Raw genomic sequence first — 23,347 nt, 5'->3', positions numbered from 1 at the left:
TTCCATCCTTGAGGGGACTTCTTTACTCCCTCCCTACCATCACATTTATTTCTTCCTCCACGGCTTTACTGTCTACCCAATTTCCCTCTTTGTACAGTAGCTTGGGAAAATCACTCCAGGCAAGGATTTTGAGTCTCTCAGTAATGACGTTGAGGAGATGTGACCTGACACACAGAAGGGAGAGGGAGAAGATGGGGGTTACAGGCTAGTCACAGCTGAAGACTCAGACAACCATGAGTCCCCTTTAGGAGTAAGGGTAGGTTTCAGTGAGTCACCCAAAGGAAAGCATCTTGATCCTGAAAAAGAAATAGGAGCAAGCAGGATTCAGAGAGCATGCTCTCCTGCTCGAGGCTATGAGCATGCTGAGAGAAGAATACTGAAAGAAAAAGGAAGATGTGCAAGAATCATTCATTATTTCCTTGGCAAAGCAGCAAAGTTCTCTATTACAGAAAAATGGCACATGGGGTGTTACGTGTCCCAGGAAATGAACACTCTGCTGGCAGACATAACTCCCAGCAACCACAGGGCCAGGTGAGCTACCAAAAAGTTTTACAAGGAATTATCATTTACCCAGTTAAAATCACATCAGTGTGCTGGAACTTGAGATGAGATCATGTTTAGAGAAAAAATAAACACTAGAGGAACACCAGAAACCAATTCATATAGCATTATCCCCCATTCCTCCTAAGCACAAAAAGGGCACCATGTAGGCCCAAAAAAGGAGAAGAAATCTTAAAGCGAGTAGTTAGGGTGCATTTTCTACAAGTCACTTCTTAGGACAGCAGTTCATTTAAACTGCCTTGGTGTCCCAATCTGCAAAGCACAGGCAAAAGCCACCAGGACAGGGATGTCTTTGTCATTTCCATCTCACCCAAGTCTCCTACACCAGGAGCACATGGCAGAAAAGCATCAAGGTGAGCAAGTGTGAAAAGGGCTAGCTGCCAATTAAGCAGTCCCAGGAGAAGGGACAGCAATGGGGAACACTTTATGTAAGCGATGCAGCTCCCAGGAGAGGGGAGCAGCCGTAGCACAGAGCAGGATGTGATAAATACATTGTAGATTGTAGCAGGTGGTCCAAGAACTGGCTGTGATTTCAGCAACCATTTGTCCAAACCGGACGGAACTGCCTACTGCGCAGCCCTGCAACAGCAAAGAGCAGGCTAGGAAAACCACAAAGCAGAGCAGAAGATTCAGCAATCACAGACTGCCAGGAGATGAGTTTAATTCTGAAAACATTCCCACAGGCATCAAGGCTATAACAACAATCTAAGGTATGAACAACATGGAAGCAAACCCAGGCCTCTTGTAACAGAATTACAGATCCATGGTTTTGGCTGGGGATTGACTCCAGAGGTCATTTGGTGCATCACCTGCTCAGAGCAGGTATAATGAGATCTTTTTGGCCAGGTTATGTCTAGTCAAGTCAGATACCTTCAAGGATGGAGGCTCCACAACTCATCTGGGCAATGTGTTCCACTGTTTCAGCATCCTCACAAAAACCCTAACATTTTCCCAGTATCTAATTGATAAATCAAAGGCAGAGAGGCCCTGGAAAAAGACCTAGACAAATTAGAGGGCTGGGCAATCACCAACCATATGAAATTTAACAAGGACAAGTGCCAGATTCTGCACCTGGGATGGGGCAACCTTGGATGTACTGACAGATTAGATATGTCAGATAAGAGAATGGGATTCTGGAGAACAGTGCTGCAGAAAGGGACTGAGGAGCCTGGCTGACAGAAAGCTGAGTATGTAGAAAGGCATGAAATTCACTCTTGTTGAGTACATTGACATTTCCCTCAGCCCATTTCTTCAGCCTGGCCAGGTCCCTCTGAATAGCAGCCTTACCCTTCTGCATTTTGACCACTGTTTTGTTCCTTTTGTACTGTCCAAGCTACAGACAGATAAGCCAAATTCTTCTCTCATTTATAGCACTGAACTCCATGAATTAGATACATTTACAATACTGCAACACTACTCTGCATTCAAGTGTGTGCCTTTGTGCATGCATACACACCCACACAGATGGCTCAGGAGATGCAACAACTGAAACAGAAATACTACAGGATTTGGAGGAGCAGCTGCTGTGAGTAAGGACCAAGGTATACACTCCAAGCCTAAGGTGACAAGAGCTTTGGGCTTTCCTGACTTTGATTCTTTGGACTGCACCTTAAAAAGGCAGCAGAAATAATAATAAATATTTCTGAATACTTTAAAACATGCCATCAACCAAGGATCATATTATAATTATATCAACAAGTCAAATATTTCCTGATGATGATATGACATATAGATAACTTCACCTGAAGGTTAGGTCATGAGACATCCAGCTCGTTTATCCATACTCACATGGAATGAATCACCACATGTACTCACATAAACAATTCTTCCTCTAAGAGCTTAAAAATCAAGAATCATGAATAGCATCCAAGGATTAGGGAAGAAAAACTATGTGGACAAAAGAAATGGAAGGTATATCATATACAATATAAAACACCATCTGACTTGCACTAGCTTTTCTGCATGCAATCACTGCTTGGCAAATTGTTTGCAGCCACCTTTCATCACAGAAATAGATCACGTGGAAAGAAATACTTCAACATGTTTCTAATGCAACTGAAAAACAGTGCTTTGCAAGTCGGTGTTTAATCCTGGCCTATACTCAGAAATAAGGTGAGGTTTCATTTTGTTTTGGTTTTTTTTCCTAAACCAATTGTTAGATTACACTGCTCAGAGAAGTTGTGAGTTGCCCCCAAGCAGTGATGTATGCCCCATCCCTAGAGGTGCTCAGAGCGTGCTTTGCAAGTCGGTGTTTAATCCTGGCCTATACTCAGAAATAAGATGAGGTTTCATTTTGTTTTGTTTTTTTTTCCTAAACCAATTGTTATATTACACTGCTCAGAGAAGTTGTGGGTTGCCCCAAGCAGTAATGTATGCCCCATCCCTGGAGGTGCTCAGAGTCAGGCTGGATTGAGCTCTAAGCACATCTAGTGAAAGATGTACCAGTCCATAGTAGGGGTGTTTGAACTGGATGATCTTTAAGGTCCCTTCCAACCCAAACCATTTTATGATTCTATGAACATCTCAATAGCAAGAACACTGTTATAGTTCTCGTGTATTTATCAGCTAAGTTAAACACTATCAATTGTCCTAATCCTGCAAATATATTAAAGTGTGCTGACTAAACTAAGGAGGAAGGGCTTTTCAATCACACAAATACACAGCACCAGCTGTCCCACCTGTGGAGAAGGAGAATCTGCCATGCCTGAAGAGGCGTTCATAACTTACCCCAAACATCTGCCGAAGGTCAGGATCTCGAAAGCGGAAGGGAATGTTAGACACATGAAGTCGTTTTGGAGTGGATTTGCTCTCAGTATTCTCACTGTTCTGTGTCTGTGATTGCTGTCCATCTGTCTGTGCCCCTCCTTCTGTCTGCTGAAATCAGAAAAGACAAAAGTGTGCGCATGAGCAGAAATCACACAATTTCCTTTCACATGTCTTGTCTGCCCATTCTTAGGTATTAGCACTGCACTTGCAATGGAGCTATCTAGCACCTGACAATTATTTTGATACACCCAGTAGCACTTAACAATCGATCTGTTGTTCTTCCCCTCCCTTTCCACAAGTAAACACTAATGAGATCTCAGCCTCCCTCCCCTCCTATCACCTTCCAGCTTAGTAGATTTGTCTGTGGTTTTCTTAAATTGCTTCTCTCTTTTAGCCTGTTCTTCCTCACTTCAGCTGCCACCATATGAAAGCTCTAATGAAGAGACAGATCTTTCATATCCTGGAGCTGGGAGGTAGCACTGCCACTCTAATCTCATGTGGCAGGATGTTCATGCAATCATCAAAATCCCACAGCTGAAGTGGCAGCTCTTCACCAGGCCAATACCAGAAGTGCATCCCGAGGCAAAACGGCATCTGCTCTGTCAAGCTCCCTTCAGAGAAACATTACCCTAAAAGAAGATCTATAATTAAATGGTAAAATCCATATAGGAACAGCTTACGGATGTCTCTGATTAACTTTTCACATACATTTAAGTGAGCCCAGGAACAGGAAACAGTTTTCACCCCTGCAAGATTTATAAAAATTCCAAGTGCTGCTTTTTGCTACCAATTCCACAGCTAAGAAAGGTGACTTGTTCCACTCTTCTCAAGCGCTGACTGGCATGGCCAAGAGAGGTCAAGGGGTACACCAGGGGTATTTGTTAACAGAAAAAGTACAAGAAGCAGGCAGAGGAATAAGGGAGATCTGTGTGCCAGGTGAGAGTCCTAATGCCTGCACAGAGATTACTGGCAGGAGAGAAGTAGGGAATAGAACCTCAGCCGCTTGTGTGAGCTTAGAGTGAAAAGTGCTAAAATTTGAGCACAGCCCCAAATATAAAGGCATGGCCCCTTTGCAAAATGGCTTGATGAGAAAATAGCATTTTTCACACTTTAGTCAGAAAGATGACCTCAAAACCTCAGAGCCACAGAACAAAGCAGACTACAATTTAGTTGGTTTTATTGCTCTTGTCCCTTTCCAACTGCATTCACTGACAGGCCAAGGTATTCAAAGAGCACCCACCCACTCACTCTGTCTCCTGCCGCTTGCCTCTGACTCCTAGGAGTTAAGCTTTGACTACCTGTGTGATGCACTTTTAAGTGTCATTTCAACTCTTTAGATGCCAACCTGACTTCCTCCTTAACCTATCAAGTAAAAAGTCCTACAAAAAGGCAAGGACTGTAATTGCCAAGAGTCAGTCTTTTTAGGGCACTTTCAAGAAAACACGTGGGCCTTAAAGACATAAGGAGTGAGGTTTTTGCTGGTTTGGGTCCTTTTTTCCTTCTGTTTTAAATACGCAATTTATGTACTAAAGATGAAAGAAATCTGAGGGGAGTTGCCCACACCAATTCCCCAACCACTGACTGGACTTGCTAGGCTGCTCTGCACATCATTCAGTATACAACACTTCACAAACATTTGGAAACATCTCTTCACAGACAAACTTAACTGGCAACACTAAGAAAGTATCTTCTGCTCAGAAATACCACTTAAAATATGACCTTGAACTCGCAGATTGATTACAAAGCAAGTGTATATACGAAGACAAGAGCAAGCAAACAGTAAGCACTGGGGTCTTGCCAGTCTGAGCAGAGCAGTGGCAGCTTTCCATCTCATTTCAGTAGAGCTGTGCTTACAGCACAAAACATGTTTGATCTGGTTAACATAAATTATCTATGATAGGAAGAATGACAATACTGCCCTGACAAGTATGTCTACTTCCCATAGCTGTGCAAATCTTAGGAGAAGCCTTGTAGAATGAAGTATTTTTATTTGTCTAAGACTCATTCACTCCCCAAGCATCAAATTTTTGAAAAAAAAAAACTTTAGAAAGTTCCTTTTGATCTTACCCAAAAGCTGTCCCCCACATGTTCAACCTCTTCTCCTTCCCTCACCTCTGACAAAAAGGCTCTCCAAACTCCTAGAGAGTCACCCTAGGGGAGGAATCAATGCAGCTGGCTTGCAATTAAGTCACACCACGCTACTTAATGGTTTTATTTTTATGCCTCCATCAGAGTCCTCTGCTCCTCAGGGCAAATCTGTCCAAGACGGACAAAACACAGGAGTAGCTTATCTACCACCACTGCATACAACACCTGCAAGTGACTACTCCAAAGTAACTCCCAAAAATCACCAATACTCCTGCTAAAAGGGACAGCTATGTTAAAACAGAGGTTGCGCAGGACTGGATCTGCTGTTTCCACAGGGGAGGAAGCCATAGTGCTGTTTGCACTCCTCTCCCTTGCATTTGTTCCCAGGCAGAGGGCAGAACTCCTTTCTTACCAAGGGTGCAATGTATCATGCACAGTGGCCTGCTCAAAAGCACTCACAGCTGTTCCTGCATATGGCAGAGAGCTGCTGCCACACAGGAGTCATTCTGCAGCACGTGAGACGTGTACAGTGAGACAAATGCTTCAAAGAGAAGAAATGACAGAAGGAAAAAAGGGATCTTGGTTCACTCTTTTTTAACTGCACTGAGAGACTCCAAATGCTTTTCATGCTTTCACATAGCCTAATTTTTCAGTAGTAGTATAAAATTAAATATCATCTTCCCTATGCTGTAGCTCTCTCATCTCTATCATCCATGGCCCTAAGGTACGATTTGAACTTTCCACCACTGTAACATTAGCTCAGTACATTTGTCCACTGCCACACATTCAGCTACAACATAAATGAAAAAACCAGTCTCTTCAGATTTTTTTTTTTCCTTTTACAGTTATTCCTTGGCTTAGTTCATTAGGAGGGAGATGAAAGGAAGGGCCTGGAGCCTGTTCTCAGGCACCTCACAACAGAGCCTGGCAGCTGTGCTACCCTGACCAAACCAGATGATGAAAGCCCTCATTTCACCAAATGCTCACTCCCCACCTTGACTCCTGCCCAAGGTATTCAAGCTCCTTCTGGCCTCGTGTCAGCACTTCCCGTGAAGAAAGAAACCTCTCCCATCTGTAGAGAGTCAGCTCAGAAGGGCACTAATATGCATTCCCTAGGTCCCAAAGCCTCTCATCAGGCTATACAGACAGGCTGCAGCAAAGGTCTCACATTTAGGAGCAGTACTGGATTCACTGCACCTCCTCAGCATAGCCCGTGTAACATGCACTGATGCAGGTGATGATGCCATTCATGCCTGCACAGGAACACTTTGAGCTCTGCTCAAGGTCACAAGAAGCACATCAGAGTTTGGGACAGCAAAACATGTGCTTCACTTTTAACTCCTTGCTGCCTGTGTCCCCAGGTCAGCTCCTTCTTTACGCCTGCCAGCAGCAAGGAAACCCTAAGGAAGAAAAGGCAGCTGCAAAGAGAAGCACGGATTATACTCGTGCACGTACACACGCAAAAGGGGAGGAGGACACCTGGCAACATGAGAGTGTTCCAAAAGGTTTGGGGCAGCTCTACAACCACCTTCCCACCACTCAACTGGTCTTCTCTATCCTAATGCAGGTGATGAACAACTAATTGCTGAGGATTTCCCCTCAGCAGCAGGGAGGCAGGGGCTCCAGCACCACCTGAGCCCCGAGCAGAATGGCCAGACAGAGGGATGCCTCCCCAGCAAGGCAGACAAGCACTGCTGCAACACACCAACACAGAGATTATTAATACCAGCACATTCTGTTTCCATCTCCCACTTGCTTCTAGAACTGGAACCGCTTCAGATCCAAGTTCCAGACAAACAAAAAACAACCCCCCATTCTCTCACCCAGGAAGCAGGCGGTCCAAAATGTTGTGAATCATACTGAGGAGGTTAAGAGCCATAAATCATTGCAAAGAAAATATTTACAAAATACAAACTGTAACTAATAACTATATTTAAAAGGGGATTTGGGTGGCTTACAAAATCTAGGAGACAGACTGTGCTCACTCCACTGCTCCTCAATCAGTCTGGATCCAAAAAAAGCCAAAACCAAACACCCAACCCTTGTTTGGATCAAGAGCTTGAAGAACTGCGGAGACAAGGACCAAAAGCTACAACTGGGAGAAGGCAATCTTCCCACAGTGAAGCAGAGCTTGTGGAACAGGTACTGAGGAAAAATATGAGCAGAACAGATAATGTGGAAAAATCTCTACAACTTCTAGTGAAGAACCTGTGTCAAAACAACCAGTCACCCCCAATGAAGAGATACCCACTGAGGAGATTTCATGGAAAAACAAGTGAAGAATTAGGCCTCAGACATAAAATCCATCTCCTTCCCCACCACACTCCACTAAAGTAGGTTTGAGGTCCCACACATCCAATAGCAAATGCTATGGGAACTTCAGTTGCTTAACACTTGTTCAGTAGACAGAAGACCATAAGGCTAATTATCACTTTTCAACAGCAGTAAATACAATTTTTTATATATATATAATACATTTATATCCATGTACTTGTTTTTTCAGAGATGCCCACAGTGTTACATTAAAAAAAAAATTGGGGGCTACTTACTGCACAATTAACCATTATCCCAAATATTCTGTATGCTAAAAAAACAGAACCAAAAATTCTAACATACCAATGAACATATATAAGGCTTTTTACTATTTTCCACACAGTCAGGTGAATTTAGGGGATATTTTTCTTCTGATTTTTTTCTGTTAGTTACCTATTTTCAGACATTATGAAACTTAAGTCATTTTATTCACTTTCCTCATGAAAGACATACCTCACAGAACACAAACCTAACATAGGAAAGCACATAGGGAGCTTTGCTATGCTGCACAATATCTCTGACGTGTCCAGTAACATTTTCAACTCAAAGATGGGTATTTCTAACAGTACTCTTTAGTGCTTTTTTCTTTTTCTTTCCCCTCTCAACGAAGCGGTGAAATGGAGCCCCCTGAAAGGCCTGCTCTGCTGATCAGATTGTCAAACCTTTTGTGAGCAGTTCCAGCCCATTCCTCGCAAAACAGGGATGCCCTGACAAGGTGAAAGAGACAGCAAATTTTCCCAAGCTAGTGGTCACTGCTCCATTGACAGTGGCAGAAGAAGTGCCACACAGTGACAGACTTAAGATCCATCCAGCCCATTATCTTCTTTCTAATAGCAGCCAAAAGTGTGGCATCTGTGGAAGGACGCAAGAACACAGTAAATGCTCGCTGACTTTCCTCCAGCAAACTAAGCCAACTGATGTCTCAACTTGCAAAGCATCCTGTGGACAAGAGCTGCAATGCTAATTTCTTCATTATATGGAAAATATAAGCAGTAAACCCTGCTCTTGTTTTTCATACATGGCACCCAGTTATTTCCCACCTGCATCCTAGTAAGTGAAAATGGGAAAGCTCCATATTTTAGTTGCCTTACCATCCAATCTTCTATGTACTTGTCATAGACCTTTATTCCTGACAGCTCTTTCTGTAAGCGAAGATTTCATTTCTTCACATAAAAAACCTGCTACATCCCTTTCATCATCACTTTTATCCTTCCCTGTACTTCTGCTAGATCTGCTAAAACCTTCGAGAGATTCACAGAATTACCACTGCTATATACTCTAACGTAATGATATTTGTTGATTTATTTCCCATTTCTCATTTTTAAATCTGCCTCACTAGACACAAGTCTGCAAGTGCTGACAACCTGCCTCATAGTCAAAGCAAACTCTTGATGTTAAATGTCAGGGTTTGCAACCTCAAGACAGCAATTTCTAAGCTGAGTTGGCCAAACAATCAGCAGCAAACTACTTATTTGAAGCTAGTTCTTCCTCATGTCTACCTGCTCAGAGGTATCAGAAAATAACTGATGATATTCATTAAACATATTCTTCACCTGAAATACGTCACATAGCAATTGTTTTAATTACTAAAGGGATGAAAAGTAATTAGAGGAAAATTCTGCAAATTCAGTCTGGACAAGAAACACCCAAGGGGAAGTCATCATTATAACGTCTTCCATGTGTTGCAAAAGTCAATTGAGGAATCCTTGGTGTTGTTGGCTCTCTTCTTTCTAAGCCCTTACTAGATGTACAAGGCACAGCCAGATGACCAAGCACGTTCCCTATCCTTGCTTCTGAACATGACACATATGGGCCCCCCACCACAAATGTGTCTTCTTTGAGAATATGAAAATCAATATCCCTTTATGGCATAGTGGATGAGTTAAATACATTTCAGTACAGCACATCAAGAAGCAGAGACACGATGCTCTGTAATTAAATAATGCTTTATACTGGCTCATGACAATGTAACACCAAGGCGACAGCACCTGCCATTTTCAAGTGAAGTAATTTACATAAACTTATTCCTCTACATCTATACCTCCAGCTGCATTCCATAATTTATACAGACATACAAATTCTTCCCTCTGACATTAACAAGAGAAACAAGTTGAATAATCAGCTTGCAGTAGTAAGTGCATTGCATTTACTATCAAGCAAGCTTTTTTAGTTCAGCAGATGATTAATCTTCCCTCTGCGGGTAGAGTACCAGGAGATGCAGAGAGCTGACAATTGCTCTCGGCTTCTGGCCATGCTCTCCACATGCTTACCTTGCAACAACAGCATTTGCTGGATCCCTCCAAGAGCTGCTCTAATTCATTAATCCAGCAAAAGAATTGGACAGCTTTCTGCCAGGTCAGTGAATTAAAGTGGCTCACGTAAGGAATGCCAGAGACAGTAAATAGGAGTGGGAGTTTGCGCTTGGAGCCAGATCTCTCCTTTCTGACAGCAGTGAATCTCTTAGATCAGCTCAGCTGCCAGAGGTACTGCAGCCTAATTAGCATCTCCCCTTGCAGCTAACTGTGCTGGGTGTTTCCATTAGGGATAAGAGCATCAAGGTAAACCAAGAAGGGGGAAGGGGGAAGAAACCAGGCAGCCCAGCATCATAAGTGAAATGTTGAGCGTCAACTGTTTAAGAGAAGGGCTGCAACAGGCAGACCAAGTAAGCCAAATAAGGTCCTGTACCTCAGCCTATTTTTAATCCAGGTCTTTCAGCTGTGCTTTGGGACAGTATCAAGAGAAAGGACAGATGCTTGGACATGAAGACCGAGAGGTCTTCCTGCCACATGCCAGGCTAGAAACAAAGCCTCACAGATGAGACCTGGTCCTAAAATAGAGATTCCAAAATATGAAGCTGTTTATATTACACCAACTATTGTGCCAATTTCTTTTCTATGCCCCAATCCTGAGACTCCAAATGCTTTCCACTACATTCAAACCTCCATAACCAAGCTCATTCTCAGCTCATGACACCAACCAGTCAGTCCCCTTTGTTCAGGATTTTAGACTGCGTATGAAGGCACGGACTTCGGCTCTCAAATTTATTTTACATAAGTTCACTGCTGATCATTGACCTCAGGCTCCCAGACCACTGTCTTTTCTCTCAGACACTACCACTAATCTCAAATCATTCTAGCTAACTAGCCAAGTTTCTATGAAAAGGTGCTCCAACCCTGTGTTTTAAGGACCCTTTTACAGACCACATTACTCTGCTGTGTAACATCCTACCAATGAGATCAAGCCCACTTTAAACCTTTAAAGTAGTTTAAACATCCTACCAATGAGATCAAGCCCACTTTCTATTAGTGACCTTTAAACTACTCCCATGTTCTTTGTTACTTCTGCAATTACCCTAAAGGTTATCAGCCTGAAAAGCAGGAAAGGTCCCTATCTGACCACACCTTTTGCTATCTCCCTCTGTCCTGCCAACACGACCAGTCACAGGCCTTGTTCTTAAAAGCAAGCAGGGAACTTATCTGTTCGGCTGAAGGAATTTCTGAATCATCCCATGGGAGCACAGGCTTCAAGTCAGCAGCTAAAAAATCCACTGGCTGTTGAGTCTGGGGTATCGCCTTCACACACGTGACAGCAGCTGTGCTTGTCAGTCACAGCAATGGGAGGGAAGGCTCATTCCTCACCCATGACAGCTTTTTGCTCTATTAAAGTTAGCACTGTTGTTTGAGCAAGATGGTAAAATGGTTAAAGGAGAAGATGCCTTAAAGCATAACAGTCTAGTCCATATGTGTCAAACAAGTAATAGCCAACACACGTGATGGACAAAATGCTTAACATTAGCTGTAGATGTTTAAGATGAAATAACCAACCTGTTTTGCTGTATTTTAACAGCATTCTTTAACTTGACTAACTACTAAGCCTTCTTGCTTCCTCTAGGTCCTACATCATTAATCAGCATACTGAGGAGAAGAAGAGTTACAAGGAATTACATCCTAAGGCAGCCCACAAAATGAAAATAACTTCATAGAGGACTCCTAGACAGAAAGATAAAGAGACTTGGAAGATCCAAGTGGATGTGAAAGTCTGGTGTGAGAAAAGCCCATGGTTGAGGCAATTTACCCTGCTCCCACAGGTTTCTTCATGTGCCACCATGTGGGATCCTCTGGGTTTGATCAGTCCCAGGCAGAGCAGCCACAGCAATGCCCTTGTGTGTGCCCCTAGCCTTTCCCAGCCAGCTACGGCCACAAGCCTGACTCTGCATGTTCAGCTTGCACGTCTTTAACCACATCAAACAGTCACTCCAGACGTGCACACCTGTTTCCAACAGCAATACAAGTGCTGTGTGTTATTCAGCCTGTTTCTAGGATAACCCCCTGCCAGTCAGGCTCCTTCCACAGCCTCCTGGCAACACCGCTGCCTGCCAGCAGTCTCCCAGCAACACTCCCTCCCACACAGATGGGCTCCCAGTCCCTCCTCGCAGGCTAGCCACAGGCTGTGGGCTCCTTGGAGCCAGCATTAGTTGATGAAACACAGAGCTCAGCCCTGCAGAGCCACAGAGATGGCTCCTAATATGGAAGAGGAGCAGGAAGGCTGGCAAGAGCTTACATCCAAGGTCAAGGCTAACATCATTTCCATTAAAAAGAAATGCTCTTAAGCTCTGGACAAGGATGGGAACAGCAAAAACACACAGGGAAAGCCGCTGCCCTGTTTTTTATTCCCTGTTTCCAGCTTCCTCATCCAACTGGCAGTGCCTGAGGCAGTTGTTTGCTGGAGATGGGCAACCCAAATCTTACATGTTGGAATGGTATTGGACAATCTGGTGCTAAAATGATGACTTCCACTTCTGCACACTGCATCAGCTCTTAGTTTTATTTCCTGTGTGGTCCTTCCTTATCTACTTTTTTTTGCCAAGCAAGGCACCCTAAGCTCCTTTTGCACACTACCGACGTGCCTTACAGAATATGTACTTTTTCAAGGTGCCAAAATTGTGGCATTCCCAGGAAGAAATCCAAGGTGTTCTTATCGAAGTCACGACCAATGGCGCCAACGATGCAGCCACTGCCCAGTGCAGAAGGAGCAGAAGCACACATCAGGAACCATTGAACACTTGAGCTGGCACTATCAGTTCCTCCAACTGTTGGCACTGAATTCATTCAGTACTTACCAGGGGAAAAAATAATCTCTACAACCCAAACACCAACTACAAGTAAAACTGAAAGCATTAACAGATTAAATCCGCCCCTGAGCGCCGAAGGCTCTCACCATAAGGCTCTTTATTAGGAAGTTAAGTCTTAACAAGTGGCTTAAGGGGTGGATAAAGCTTTTCCTGGGATAATCTGCCAGCATGTTGCCCAGTGCCAGTTCCAGGCCATGGAAAGAAGAAAGAAAATATATAAGATGATGAAAATCTTGGTTTGGCAAATGGATGACCAGTAACTGAGAGCTCATCTCCTATCCCTACTCCCTGAAGCTCCCTGCTGTCTTCAGAAAGTCAAAGAAAAGTCATTTTCTACTCTGTTAGCTTCCTGAAAACAAAACCACATTGGGATTACACCTAAGATGCACGTGCTCACCCTAATTCTTTGTACTGTCAACCCTCCAGAATTTGTCTCTATCACATCTATTTGAACCATTCGCCAATTAACACAAAGTAATTAACACTTTTGTAAGAGACTGTCTTTGGACTACGCCACCATGGTAAAACCACCATGATCATGATTTCAAGTACTACTGTTCTCTGCAGGCACCAATTTACAAGGGGAACATGCAAAAGGGGAAACCCAGTAATGGAAGGTCAGAAGCCACGTTTTGTTTGCAAGTCTCTCCTTTCAAGTCTACTGCTGGTTTGCTGCACGCTTGAGAAACAGCAGCCTAATCAGAGGCTGCTTTTCCCCAGAGCATTGTGCCCTTCTGGCTGGGCAGCCGTGTGCACTTACTGCAAGAGATCCGTTCTGCGTGCTGGCCGTGTTCGTGCTCTGCTCTCCATGCGGCTGCGTGCTTCCGTAGAGCGTCAGATTGTGCTCGCTGGTCTGGCCTGCATAGTCCTGAGTGTGTGGCACCCCATACTCTGTGGGAATCCCATTCTGTGGGGGTGGCGGAAATGGGATTGTGGTGAATGGCTGCACCATTGCATCAGGAGTTGCTGATGGCTCCTGGTTACCCTTAAGAAAGGAAAAAGGAGAAAACAGCTTTATACTACAGAAGATAGATCAAAACATCAGCCTGAGAAACAACACACGTTCATGTGAATATCCCACCCACCGTCACCATAGTATTCCACAGTCTTCTATTATCTCTCCTATCAAAAAGCACATGCCTTGCTCCTCTGAGCCATGACACTGTTTTCTTAATCTTTTCAGGGCAATTTTCTTGCTACTGGGTGGCATATAGCGAACAAATTACAGGGTTTGCAGATTGCATACCCCTGTGATCTCACACAAAGCTTTACACACAGTAAGGTATTATTTCAGAAGAGGGAAGAGGCACTCACACATTGGAACAGAGAAGGAAACAGAGAAGAACGGCGTTTCTCAACATCCCTAAAAGTACCATAACTGGGTCCATCTCCTCCTGCCTGACCCTCATTGCTCACAAGCAACCCCACAAGCAAGCACAACATGTGGTTCAAAGCACACCTCTCTGTTATGTTACAGTGATAAAAAGTACAGTTTTTTAAATCCATCTGTGCAGAAGCCCCCTCCTTTGCCCTGACAGCACTGTGTACACAGCACAGTTATCTGTTGCTGGAATATCTCATTTGCTTCTTGCTGGCCATGCAGGAGACACGAAAGAGCTGTAGGGAAACAAGCTGAGATCGCAAGCCAGCCACACAGTCACTCTTTCCCAATCCTGAGCATCTCTACAATCACACAAGGCATTAATTACCCACTCCTGCCTCAGCTCAGGGTATCCCACAGAGACCACTTGCATAGTGGACTTCTTAGAAGCTTTTAGCGCTGTCTTAGATGTAGCTAACACCAATCAGATGACTCAGAAACAAAGAACTGACCATGCAAAAGATATCCCCAGAAGACAATAAAAATGCTACCCCACCATGTCAGAAAACCACAAGAAGGAAACAAAAAAGCATGCAGCCCTACAGCCTCTGCAGGGATCTCACCAAGGGGGGAGCTGCATTCAGCCACCCGGGGTGAAGGAGAACAGCCTTGACATTGAAGCCCAACCCTGGGAAGCCCAGGCTGCTGCACCGCTCCTACTGCTTTCACCGCCGCAGCAGAAAAAAATCCACAGAAAAGATTTATGATAGGAGGGCTGTTTGATTTATGTGCGTGTCAACAGACTAATCCTGATTTTAAATTTTGGCTGCTGTTCCAGCCCTGGGTCCTCCCCCACAAAGCCTGGAGGTGCTCGAGGCTATTCTGACACCAGCATGCTTAAATCAATGGAGTAAAAGCGAAACAGACCTTATCCCGTGGATAGGAAAGGCAGAGTGGGAATTACCAAGCAGCCTTTCAGCAGAGAGCATGCAGGGGCTGACGGACCTCCAAAGAAGCCGGACAAACCTTCCAGTCCCTTTATCAGCCTACCTGCAGCTTTCCCTTCCGGGCGGAGGAAACAATGATAAACGCAGTGCACCTCCAGCCAGCACCGGGTCATTCAGACACTGGCTGAATCCCAAATTTGCTCTGACATTAGTCTATCTGGTCTGCCTCCCCTGGGGGCCACGTGGCCACGCGCTCCTGCAGCTGGGGAGAAGGAGAGGGAAGGGCATTCAATACCACTTAGCAGAGCCGAGCTGCAGCCTTGGCCCGTGCTGAAGAAGGGAAGGTTTCAAGTCCAGCCCTGCTGCCTGCAGGAACACAAACTCTGCAGCCTTATCTGAGAATGAAGAATTCAGGCGAGCATGCCAGCCACAGCCAGGGCTCGGCTCCTTGCTCGCACTCCCCCAAGCAGTTGCAGCCCTGCGTCGCGTGCTCGCAGCTCTGCGGAGGTTTTTTCACGCACCAAGCACATTTTCTGAAAGCAGGACAGGATTTTTGTTTCCTCCTCAAAAAAGGAGGGCAGTTCCACCAGCCCTCCAGTTCTGCTCATTCCTTTGCTATTGTCAGCTTCAAAACAAGCCACTTCTGACTCGACCTAACCCATCACCAAGATCTGCAGAGCGGGTTCTAAAGCAGGAGGCAGGACAGACAGAACGATGGCCATCCCACTGCAAACCAGGTACCAGGAATCCTACTGCTCACCTGCTCAGACCGTTTGTCCCCTGACATGACAGCTCCATTCTGTCCACGTACTGTCTCCTTTCCAAGCTCTTCTGTTTACAGTATTTCATTGTATTTGATGGTCTGCATTCTTCCCTACAGCCCACATGGTCTGCCCCCCTTTCTTACGTTTCAAATAGGAGCTAAATAGGAAACTGACTTTTTCTTTTCAATGAAATATTTTTCCACAGGAAAAATGGAGGAGCAGAAACTATTTCCAGTCTTCTTAGAACAAGCTAGATTTCCAAGCCAGCAGAATCCCAGGTCAGAGGAAAAGAATGCTGATCAGCCCCAAACAAAATCTATTCTGCCATCCTGTCAACAGGGAAGGGCTGCTCCCCAAAGAACATGGTCCAGCATTCTGTACAGCCTCACTCTCAGACTGTTTAAAATGCCAGCCCAGGAACCTTATATAATCTTATTTTCAATGTTTTTACCCCTCAGTTAATACCGTTCCTTCCAGTTTAAATGCATTTCAACCTTTTAAGTATTTTCTCTCCTTTCTTCAATTATCTATCTACAAATGTTTGAAGGATGAAAAATACTTACTCTCTCCTCTGTTCCTTGTGGCACTTTGATAACACATATTTATTTTTTGTTTAATCACACCTCTCAAGCCAAAATATCCTGGTAACTTTATTTATTACTTCTCTCTGACCTTCCTAAGACTTTTCAAAGAAGGATTTCTGGTGCAGAAGAAAATGCTTTTAATACCATTGTCACTCCCCCACTCCTCAAATCACACTAACATGCAAAAATCATATCTTTTATTACAAATGCATCCTTTATTTAATGTCTCAGGTTATCTGGAGATCTATCATTATTATATTTGTCCAGGTTTCATCATCCCATGGAGTATCTGTATCTCAAATTATTTTTCTCTTGATATGATTATGGACATATTTCCCGTCTGATTTTTTTTTTTGTAATTTTAATTTCCTTTGATGCTTTAGAATTACTTTTTTCCCTGTTTCCACTAGCATCAACAGAAAAGGACTCCTGATGAGATCTCTGCAGGTTTCACAGCATACTGATATCCTCCAAACCCAGAGGAGATTCTACCTCTTCTGTTATTCTACCAAATTTCAACATTTACACAACACTTCATATTTTCAAGAGCTAACACAGAACACACACATACACACACAAATCCCATTAATCTTCAAATACAGAGCCTGAACTCCTTTCCCTACTTCTAAACCACCATGTAAAATTCTGCATTTAGAGGTGCTGCTTGTCACACTTCTCAGGAGGTTGTAGAGAGAATGGAGAAACCCCCACATTTCCAGGTAAAGGAAAGTATTTTGTCTATCCAATCTTGACATACCTCACTGCACTGCCAATCCCTCCTGTTTTAGCTCATGAAGATGTCTTAAAAATTTACTCAAATGCAACAAGAAATCCAGATAAATCATGTCCAAGAGCAGTCACCGGCCCCAAACTTACACAAGGATGCCACCACAGGACTAGGAAAACCAGGGTACAGCTCCCCACAAAACCTACTACCACCTTAAACTTCTGTGATAGTATGAAGTAAATTTTAATCCATGTTCAGGAGCAGACAGACACCTCTCTTGGCCACAGTGCATCAGGCTGGCAGTCTCCAGGAGATGAGTGTGAGGGACGTTTGGTTGCAGGAATAATTTTGGCATTTCCAGATTAACTGATTAGCTTTGCCAGTTTGTGCTGCCATGCACCAACCATTGTAACTGCCATCCCATGTTCAAACTGGGAAAGACTGTTCAGTGCAAGTGAAACAGTGCAATTAACACACACTCCTTAAAAAAATTTAAAAATCACACTTGAGTAGGATGTATGTTAACCTATAGTTCAAAGAAAAGCAGTAATTCCTGTGCTTTCTCTTCCTTCTGATGCTCTCTTCCCACAGAAATCATTCATTCGCATCAGGTAGGAATTCAAAGCAGCTGCCCCCTTGCAAAATGTTGGCATCTGATTCATGAGCACCCAAGCCCTCAGGGCACAAGAAGGATATGGTTACCCATCTGGGCTCTGCTTTCAGGCCCCTATTCTCAGCCCTGCAAAGGTCCAGTCACGTCCTTGCAGGTGCCAACTTTCTTCCTTAAGTCAGGGGTTTGCCTACACAGATCAGTACAAACCGATCCCGCACTTTGTTTAAAAAACAAATTAGCTAAAGCAGTGAAAAATCCCTCATGGGGAAACATTTCTAAGAGCTTATGCAGCTTTAAGTTAATTAATGAACTCTGCAGCTCCAAGCTAAGCAGAGGAACGATGAGTAACCGATGAGTAACTGCACGTGGCGATACCTTGCAGAAGGGTGGGAGCTGGGGACAACAACTCAACAAGGAGCAACGAGGTTCAGCAAATGTGACACAGGATGAATTCTTTCAGCAGACAGCAGGTGGTGATCCAAGATCACGGCACTGGAGCGCCAAGAGCAAACACCAGAAATGCACACAAAGGCCTCCTGCTTCCATAAAACTGTCAAAGATCAGTCTGTTCTGTGAAGGAGTGGTTTTGTTTTCCTCATTAGAGAAATGGGTGTAAGTAGAGGGATATGAAAGGAGCCTTATAGCAATGCAGCTCCAGATCTCTTCTGTATTGCTATGTCATAATATGCATAGAAAGTAAAGCCTAACCAGCCAAATAAAAATGATACTCGTGATAAAGCTAAACTAGTAAAATTTCTGTATAGATGTGGCAAACTGCCGCAAGGTAACTGGTCTGTGTTACCCATAACCCTACTGTGAGTCATCAGCACCACAAAAAGGTGCAGGGAAATGGTACAGCACACAAACATCAAACAATTTCTTAAAAATGCCTTTGAACTCTGCTATCCCCCAAATCACTGGGATGTGGGTATAAGCTTATTTAGTGGAATGGGGTTTCTAATACATATGTCTTCACTGAACTAATTTTATGAATCCTCAAAGCAACTGACTCACAGCTAACAGAGGCAATTAACCTGTTTGTGAAAACCAGAGTTCCAGGCTACGACTGTTTGCTCTTTGCACTAACCTAATCCCTTCTGTAAACAGCAAAAATGTTTGGAGCTGGGATCTGAAGAGCCTGTCAGGAACCTGGATCTGCCACCCACCCTCAGCTCTCCGTAAGAAAGGGATATTTCTGAGTGAAGGAATCTGGGGACCATGCTGTCCCTCCTAGAACCCAGGTCCCAGCCTCCTGTCAGGGATGGAAACATCACACATGCAAAGCACTGCTCCCTGGCTGTACAAAGGCAAGAGAGAAAGGGCTTACCATACAAAGCTGCTGCTTAGGAGCACGAGATTAATTAATTAATTAATAATGGGCTGTGTTCCCCCCCTCCCATTCACACAGATCAACAAAAAAGCTGCTGTAGCAGGGTCTTTTTCCCAGCCCCTTCTAACACAGCCTCCCTTCCCAGTGCTCAGCTGCAGCTTCAGAGGCTCCGGCTGGAGCTGCCACCGTCCCCCCTCCAGCTGTGCACTCCTGCCCTCTCTCCCCTGCCAGCCTGCCCACCACTGAGCCCTTTCAGCACATATCCCAGGCAAAAAAATTACTCACTTTTTATTGCCAGGTTAGTTTTGCTCCCAGTTAAGAGCGCTGAAACAGCTTGGCAAGGAGCTGGAGGAGAACCAGAGCCAGAAAGGACAGGGGGTGGAGAAGCTGGGGAGGGAAGGGCCATGGGCACCAGCACTTGGATGAGCTCAGCTGCCAGGGAGCCGCAGTCTCCAGCGTGCATTAATGCTCTTCCCAGGCAATCCCACACTTTGCCCGCTGATAACAAATGTATCAACAAGCACTTTCTTCACTAATGGGAATGGATACAAAGCAGTGGGAATGATGTTCACCACATGCACCAGGAACTCCAGCATTATCCCTTGCCAAAAAAACCACGGGCTGGGGCATTCATTCCACCAAAGACAGATTCCACCCTACGCTGCTGGCTCTCTCAGCACATGGAAGCTACACCTGGGTTTTTAAAACTCTGCTTTTGCTCTTTAGGGCCATGAGGATACTCAAACACAAGACAAAGAGATGTACAGCATGATGAAGTGATGGCTTTCCAACACCTCAGACACCCCAAAACAGTGACTTGGCCATGCCAACCCTGCAGGTGCCCACAAACACGATACAAGCTTTCTATCCCAAAATGAAGCAATAACACTTTCTCCATTGTGGCCATTTCATCACAGATTAGCTTCTAAATAGAAGAGTGGGTAAAATGCCTACAGAAAAGAAATCTGGGGGTGAAAAGGATCTATACAAAGGATATAACCATCTCATATCCTTCATCTTTGCACAAACCCGTCCCTGGGTTCAGAAGGGTATGTGACCCTAACCTGACACCCACTCTCCACACTACAAAGGCATTTCTGTAACTCCGGAGAGCAAGACTGACATGCCTGTGTGTCTGGGACACAGACTGATAAAATCAACACTCTTTCTTGGTGTGGGTTGATCATAAAAGCACCTTGAAGAGGATCACAGTAATAAGGGGTTTTGTATTTCATCTGCACATCTGGAGCTTGATCTTCATTTGATCTATGACACACTGTGGGAATGGAAAAGGATGCTGGATTCTGACTCTACTGCCACGGGCACAAGAGTAATTCCTCCTGAATCCTCCCAAAGGCAAACTCCAAACCTAGATAGTTCTGGAAACATCTGCTGGAATTTTATGGCAGTTTTGTTAAAATAAAGTGAAGTTAAGTTAATGGGTACACTTTTTAAAATTTAAATCAGATGTAATCACTCAGGAAATGCCTTTTCCACTGGGTTAAGTTAAGCCTCAACAAGCTAATCTTGCACCAGTCAAAAAAAAAATCTAACAAGAGATGCCTGCACTCACACTTGCACCTAGCTAGCCATTTAAAGGCATGTCTCCTTCAACTTCCTGGTGCAAGCTTGCACTAGATTATCTAATCTTGCCCTTCCTAGATATGTAAAGCAAGGGAAGAACAAGTTATCTTCCAATACACACTCTATCATTCCAGGCCACCAAAAAGTGTTCTGTAAAATAAAGCAGCTGGCCTTTTTTTTTTTTTTTTAATGTGTTTAAGAACTTTATGGAAAAAGTTCAAGCCCCCCTTTTGTAGGAAAGGATAAAAGAAAATTATAGTCTTATCTTACTGTTATACACAGGAAGCACTCACTCATCCCCACACTATCATCACTTCCAGTAATGGCCAACTTTTGCTCTACCCCTGTGCACAAACACAGGCTCTCATGCACACTTGGTAAGATGCCCTCGGGCACCCTGCAGAGAGGCTTCCTGTTGGATACAGCCAAAGCTTTAGGGTTACACAACATTAATAATGCGCAGGGCCACATCTACTCATCAGTCTAAAACATACCTTTCAGATTTTAAAAAGCACCGATTTCTGATCCTGAAATCTACATTATTCCCCACTCCAAAATAAAGTTAAATGTTACTGGGACAAAGGCACTCCAGCAAATGCTTTCAATCCAGTCATGCTCTCTGATTAGAGAGAATTGTGCTTTGAGAGACATGAGGGTCCCAACATCTGTTTGCATTCCATATTAGGAATTAAACTACCTCTGAGAATTACTGGGGAGAAAGGGGTAAGGATGGAGAACAAACGAAGAAGTCACCAGGATGGATACATCTTCAGCAACAAAGCCAGCAGTTAAGAGAAGAGCTCAGGCTCAATGCTTTGGTCCAGACTGGTCCTTTAGCACCTTCCCTGGTTCTTCTTCTTCCCAGCTCTGCAACTTTCCAAGTGCCTATTTTCCACTCAGCATTCATAGTCAAACATTCTTGAGGGAAAAAAAGATTTCCATAAGATGACTAGCTTTCAACAAATCAGCATGAAAATAATGTCTCAAAATACTACGAATCAAGTCCTCCATAAATCCAGCAGGCACCCAGGGTGGTACAAGCATGTCCCACACAAGAGAGATTACTGCTCTGTCAGGCAAAGACGGCTAAGTTCCTTCTCTGGGACCAGAATTGAAATGAGTCACAGCTAAGGAACAGCGTGCTGCAGATGTGTCACGTATGTTTAATCCAAGCTAGCTGCCATCAGCTATTCAGCAGATTAGCAAACCAATCACACCCTCCCCATTGCATGACTGTAGATCCTCTCTCAGGGAAGCAGCAGAAAGCAGAGGCCAGCAGTGGGGAAGGAATGGGTAACTGCTTTTCAGGAGAGGTCCATGGCAGCAGCAGGATAGCTGGCCACCATATGGTATTTTTGATGACATAGAGGACCTGTATGTTCTGGTTTTCTGCCTTACTCCAGAGACAGCTAACAAATGGTTCCCACTGCTCCTCAGAAAAAGAAGGACTACAGAACATGGAAATGTAACAAGGAAGAAAATACCACCTGGTCCCATGGTATCTCTTGACCAGGTTGCCAAGGCAGTGTCACAGTTACTGTCTCCTCAGCCAATTCTGTAATCAGATTGCTCACTTCAAACAGCTTTGTTTCAAGGGAGAGGGTAACTTGCCAGCTGATGTATTTCAGAAAACCAGTATCTGCTTCTCCAACCCCAATCGCGGACCCAGCTGGACAGATAAGCAATTTTTCATCATGTCTCTGCTCTGCAAATGGACTACTGCTCTGTATCTGCAAGTACATCAGCAGATCTCAGTGAGTGTGGAGTTACTCCTGCAACCTCAAGAACTCAGATGGCTTTCCTGAATATTTAAATCCTCGTGAAACTCACTCAGCCCTTTAGAAAGATTTGTATCTACTTTAGTGACAAGGATTGTGACACAGCTATCTGCAATAGACTCTTCCAGATCTCACTATATTTCCAGTGCTCTTCTAGGAAGGATTTTGAAGATCACTGTTGGTATCAGGCTTTCCTGTCCTTCTCTTCCCTGCTGTGAAGGCAATGAGCTGTGCAGAGGGGCTGCTCTGAGCTGACCTGGCTCCTGGAGGAAGGACAAACGTCAAAGCCCTGTCAGGCAGCTTCACTTACACTGGCCCCTTCAATTCCCCAGATTTCAACAGCCAGCAGGGAAATCTTCCTGCCTGCCTGCACTAACTCCAGCACCATACAGAAAAAAAGCAGCCCTGCCTCCGCTGCCAGAGCAGGAGGAGGAAAAAGGGAGAAAGCGCCGGGAAGGGGAGAACACATCTGGAATCAATTGGAGAGCGCTGAATGCCTTGGAAAGAACTGCAGAGCTGGCAGAAACCATAGCGAGGAGCCGCGTGTTCGGACGTGACTCTGAAGCAAAGGTGGAGAACGAGACGTATGCAGCATATTTAAACACAAAACCAGAGCTCCTCTTGAGGCTCTGGGGCTTTTTCATGCAAGCAGCTAAACATCTCAGCCCTGTCATATTTTCACTGCCACTGGCCTATCGTGGGTACATTCAGAATTCAGTACAGAAGACAGGAGATGAGATGAGGCAAACGGGACCCATCTGTGGCTCCAGTACCAGGACTCAGTCACACAGCAACAACATTATATCAAGCTGCTCTCAGGGTGCAGGGCGGAGGAAGTCT

General features: G+C 44.4%; 1 protein-coding gene across 22 annotated transcripts in view; it reads right to left on the bottom strand.

Moving 5' to 3' along the window:
* RBFOX2 (RNA binding fox-1 homolog 2) overlaps nucleotides 1-23,347 on the bottom strand; it is a 171,746-nt gene that overhangs the window by 47,240 nt on the left and 101,159 nt on the right. For all 22 annotated transcript variants that reach the window (XR_005629388.1, XR_005629389.1, XR_005629387.1 and 19 more), the window contains 2 exons: nucleotides 13,620-13,844; nucleotides 3,289-3,435 (listed from right to left, as the gene is read on the bottom strand). Coding sequence is in view for 8 of the 22 variants with exons in the window: in XM_039725392.1 (XP_039581326.1) it covers nucleotides 3,289-3,435; nucleotides 13,620-13,844 (372 nt within the window). In the remaining 14 variants the exon portion in view is untranslated. The remainder of the gene's footprint in view (nucleotides 1-3,288; nucleotides 3,436-13,619; nucleotides 13,845-23,347) is intronic.

Source organism: Passer montanus, unplaced genomic scaffold (genome assembly GCF_014805655.1).
Source record: "Passer montanus isolate IOZ18808 unplaced genomic scaffold, ASM1480565v1 scaffold55, whole genome shotgun sequence".
Classification (NCBI taxonomy): domain Eukaryota; kingdom Metazoa; phylum Chordata; class Aves; order Passeriformes; family Passeridae; genus Passer; species Passer montanus.
This window is presented reverse-complemented; position numbering and strand designations above follow the sequence as displayed.